Genomic DNA, 4935 nt, shown 5'->3' with positions numbered 1-4935 from the left:
CAGTAAAGTCCCTAATGCTGTGTAAGTCCACCTGCTGCATCTCTTCAGCAGTCTTTGTGAAGGCATAGCCAGTGCAGCAGGGCGCACCATTCCATCTTCCCTGGCCTCCCTTCTCTTCTCCCCTCACCATTTGGGGCTTGCACCTCCTAAATAAAGCAATAGTACCTAATTTTAGTCTGGGATTTGGTTCCTAGCCAACAGTCTCCTAAAAAAAATATTTTAGCACTGGGAGTCTTTGGGCATCTTCTTTCCCTGCTGGGCTTTATTCAATACAAAGAAAGGGTTGACTGAAGAAGGCTTTTAAGGCCAGAGTCCTAGCTCCCTGGTCCTTGGTCTTTCTAGCTGTGTAGCCCTGAGTAAATGATTTGGCCTGACCTTCAGGTTCCTCCTATGTAAAATGTGGTAATCGTTCCTACTTCTATATAATCATGAAGATTAAAGGACTTAGTTCAAATAAAATGGTTAGGACAGTGCTCTTAACAAGCAATCAATAAATATTATGTACAATAATATACCTCCCTCAACTTTGGCAATGAATGAGTATAGGAGTCTAGGAAGCTTAATAGGCATCTCCCATTGCCTCCCATTTACCCAGTGAATCTTAGAAACTTAAGACAACATCACTCCTTCCAAAATGCTTTTATTAAAAAAAAAAATTATAAACAACAACAACAAAAAAGCCACCACAAACCCTGCCTTTCTTTTAAATAATGCATCATGGAGCAGTTTGGTTTCTACCCTATTGCACGTGGTCCGGCCTGGTTATGAATCAGGAGGCTGCTGGGACTGGGGTCCTGCCAAGGAAGTGGGGTTCAGCTTGGGAGGAGGAGACCAGCTCCTCCCACTCCCTCAAGGTGCAAGAGGCAGAGCCTGGGTTTCCATAGCAACCTGGCAGCACATCCCTGTCATCCTTTGACAGGCCTAGCTTTCTTTATCTTCCCTGAGGCCCCAGTGGTCACAAGGGGAGCAGAAACTGAAGGGAAAGGCAAAAGAAACATGTAATTGGAAAATCAGACTCCCAGAAATAGAGTCTTGTTAAGGCATTTGGAACAGATAAATTAATTCAGGAAGACCCACCTTCACAGAAGGCTGGGGTCACCAGACACACACATGCAAGACAGTTTGTGGAACCCTGAATGGGAGGAGAGGAGGCCATAGACACTGCATAGAGCCTCCACCCAAATTAAAGTTGCATACAGGGATCCAGCCCACCAAGGCTGATGAGTAGAAGGATTCCTCCCCATCCATCAAAATTTTAGGACCCAAGAATGATTTCCATGATGTGATCTAGTTCATTCCACTCCCAGGACCCTGGAGCACAGAAGAGGTTGTGAGGAGGCTCCGGCGGGGCCAATGCAGGCTCCTTTTCCACTGCAGATGTATCAATGTCCAAAAAGAAGTCATCAAGGCCAGAGTCCCCCAAGTACTGGGAGCTCAGAGCTTCTAAGAAGACTGGATCAGGCTGGGGTGGCAATTCATTCTGGAGGCCTGCAGGAACCACTGGGTTCTGAGGAGGCTCGGTCTCATCGATGGAGGTCTCTAGCTCCCTGAGGATAGAGCCAATGGTGGCTGACAGGGAGAAATCTTCCTCACCCAGGAAGAGTGGCTCAGGGGGCAAGACTGGGGCAGGAGCCAGGCGAAGTGCAGCCTGGAGTTGTTGGAGGGTGTTGTGAATGAGGACATGCCTTCGCAGGCTGGGTGCTCGGGGACCCAGGTTGTGCTGGACTTTGTCTAGGGAGATGCGAAGAAGGGCTTGCTGGTAGCTGCGAAGGCCAGCTGGACTCCAGTCCCACTTCTCATCCTCCTCCTCCCCTTCCAAATCCGAGTATTTCCTCTTCAAGCCTCCTACCATGATGCCCTGTGGAGAGAAAAGGGGCAAGTCTGACATGGTAGGACTAGTTCAAAGCTCCATTTCTCAGGATGATTTTTAGTTATCAGAACCTCAGTTTACTCATTTGTAAAAATAAGATTGTATGGCTTGGCAGCCATAGCACAGTGGTTATGGCGCTGGCCATGTACATCCAGGCTGGCGGGTTTGAACCCCAGTGGCAGCTAAGCAACAATGACAACTGCAACAGAAAAATAGCTGGGCGTTGTGGCAGGCCCACTACTTGGGGGGCTGAGGCAAGAGAATCGCTTAAGCCCAAGAGTTTGAGGTTGCTGTGAGCTGTGACGTCACAGCACTCTACCAAGGGTGACATAGTGAAACTCTGTCTCAAAAAAAATAAATAAAATAAGGGCGGCGCCTGCGGCTCAGTGGGTAGGGCGCTGGGCCCCATATGCTGAGGGTGGAACAAAAAACAAACAAACAAACAAATAAAAATATATATAAAAGATTGTCTGAGCTCAGCGCCTGTGGCTCAAGTGGCTAAAGCGCCAGCCACATACACCTGAGCTAGCGGGTTCGAATCCAGCCCGGGACCGCCAAATAAAAACAATGGCTGCAACCAAAAAATAGTCAGGCGTTGTGGTGGGCGCCTGTAGTCCCAGCTACTTGGGAGGTGGAGGCAGGAGAATCGCTTAAGCCCAGGAGGTGGAGGTTACTGTGAGCTGTGATGCCACGGCACTCTACCCAGGGCAACAGCTTGAGGCTCTGTCTCAAAAAAAAAAAAAGATTGTCTGAATTCCACAAGGCCTAGGAGATGAGTAAATGTACGTGATTAATAAAGCAAGATATGCACTTAAACATAGCTGGGTTTGAATTCCAAGAAGAATTTCCTCATCTGCAAAGTAAAGAAGCTAACTCAAGTCCCTCTGCGTTTTAAAATTTTTGTTTCCATAGTACTCATTTCTTCAAACATGTCACACACATAAAACAGGCATGGAGTGCTGAGACCGGGGCTGGAAGCCAGGAATCCCGGGTTTGAATTCTGCCCTGTACGCTGCTTAGCTGTGTGATCTTGGGAAGTGACGTGACCCGACAAGCCTCATCTGCCTCATCTGTAAAATGGGGACTGTAAAAATAATTTCTCACTACATCCGTCAAGGAGATCCGACGAGTAATATACACAGGGCCACACAGGAAGTGCTTAATGAACACTTATTTACTTAACAGTTTTATTTATTGGATGTTTATCATCCTCGAGCCACCTGAAATACTCTTACGGCACCTCTTTGTCGCGATTCTTCTTTGGTGAGCAAGGGGCCTTCCTCATTCCCTCTGTTCACACATTTAGCTTCCCCAAAAGCGAGTCTCATAAGAAAACTCGCTAGAACGCGACTCTTGCCAAGCTCCGCCCCTTCCTCGGGTCTCTATTCAGCATTAGGAACGCCCCAATTTGCCCCAAGGGCTTCTGGGAAACGTGGGGCAAGAGCGGCCAAGCACACGAACCGCCGCGGAGTACGCACTACAATCCCCAGAGGGCTCTGCTTGCCAACAGGACCAACCAATTACCCCCACCCCTCCCTGAGGGCATGCGCACAGGGACACGGGCAGGTGGGGGAAGGGAACCCGGACATCCAGCTGCCGAGCGCCGCCCTCCAGTGCCTCCCGCGCAGCGAGTCTAAGCTCCACGCCCGGAACACCCCTCCCCCACCCTAGGCCACAGCTCTAAAACTGCTTTCTCCCGGTCCCTCCGACTCCTTAAGATTTGGGATTTCTCCCCGAAAGTGCCCTTGTGTCTAGAAACCCAGACCCCAATCCACTGCTCAAAGACGACAAACGCTGTCCATTCCACTCCGTTCGGGAGATTAGGTATCCCAATTTTAATACTTCTCCCCAAACTTTCTCCTATTCTCTCGACTTTCAAATGCCTCTGGACTTCACCTCCAAACTTCCCGTCCAACTCTAAGATGCAAACACTGAACTCTTCCCAGTAACCTTTTCCTGCCAATGTGTCTCGGAGTCCAAGATTCCTTGACCCTATATCTCTCGCTTCTGCAAATGCTCGGGATCCCAGCCCAAAACCTCTCACACCTTTTCGAGAACACTATGGGGCCCAGAATTCAACCCATGTGAAATACCCAAATAGGGTGTAATTTCAGATTCTTCACGCCAAAAGTTCCTTCCCTTGGCTCTCTCGCTTCCCCAAACTCCCCATGTCCAAGCTTCAAATTCCGTCCACTTAAAAATGCTGCCCCAACAACCTCGCTTCCAATCCTGGACCTCCAACTCAGTCTTGGGTCCCCAATCCCTCCAAACTCATTACCCTTAATCTGCGACCAGCGTAGCAGTCCCTGCCCAGACCCCGCCCCCGCAAATCTCGGGGGCACGCCTGTCCCTCCCCTCCCCTTTCCCCATCCAAGGTAGATCCCAAGCCAGGCGGCCTCTCCTCACCTCAGCTGCAGGTTCTCAACGACCACTTCCCCGGAACGTCAGCACCGTTGCGACCCACCAAAGCTGACTTGGGGCCTCCCTCAACTCCTTGGGGCCTCTACTTCTGGCCTCGGGCCCACCCAGCTTTGCCCCGGAGCAGAACTGCAAGCCACAATTGGCTGGAGTCCTGCCTGCTGCGGGGCGCCGATTGGCCAGGCAGAGCCACCACCGTAGCCTGGCTACGCCCAATCCGCCCTCCCCTCCCTAAGCGCCTCAGGCCTTTTAAAGGATTCCTACTTACCAAGGGGCGGGGCCGCGTCTTAAGGGAGGAAGGTGGCGGGTCTATTAAAACCGCTTCCTTCAACTCAGCTACAGACTTCTTTCGGAGATCGTCAGCATTGGTCTCTGCCAGGTCCTTTTATACCTTTCTTGGACACACCCGCCCCTTCCCCACCGCAGAGCAAAATGGGCTGCCTAGCCCCTCCCCTCCCCTCCCCGCTTTCGCGGTGGGCGGGGCCGAGCAACTGCTGCAGGCCGCGCCCGGGGGGATCCTAGGGCTGGCGCTGCGGGGCGGAGCAGGAGGACGTAGCGAAAGACCAGCCAATAGTTTGGCGCGGCCTGTGTCGCTTGGGTGATCGCAGCCCCACCCCTCCCGTACTCTTGTCCCAGGGCTTCCGCAA

General features: G+C 51.5%; 1 protein-coding gene across 2 annotated transcripts; it reads right to left on the bottom strand.

The window, feature by feature from the left end:
- Positions 1–623: 623 nt before the first annotated feature.
- On the bottom strand, positions 624–4692 carry SERTAD3 (SERTA domain containing 3). 2 transcript variants are annotated; one of them, XM_053607785.1, is made up of 2 exons: positions 4557–4692; positions 624–1858 (listed from the first exon to the last, which is right to left on the bottom strand). In XM_053607785.1, exon 2 carries the CDS (start codon positions 1850–1852, stop codon positions 1256–1258), a length of 597 nt encoding a protein of 198 aa, XP_053463760.1. In that variant the 5' UTR covers positions 1853–1858; positions 4557–4692; the 3' UTR covers positions 624–1255. The 2 variants fall into 2 exon arrangements, with proteins under 2 accessions (XP_053463760.1, XP_053463759.1); XM_053607784.1 differs by lacking the exon at positions 4557–4692 and adding an exon at positions 4277–4521.
- Positions 4693–4935: the final 243 nt, after the last annotated feature.

This window comes from Nycticebus coucang, chromosome 10 (genome assembly GCF_027406575.1).
Source record: "Nycticebus coucang isolate mNycCou1 chromosome 10, mNycCou1.pri, whole genome shotgun sequence".
Lineage (NCBI taxonomy): Eukaryota > Metazoa > Chordata > Mammalia > Primates > Lorisidae > Nycticebus > Nycticebus coucang.
This window is presented reverse-complemented; position numbering and strand designations above follow the sequence as displayed.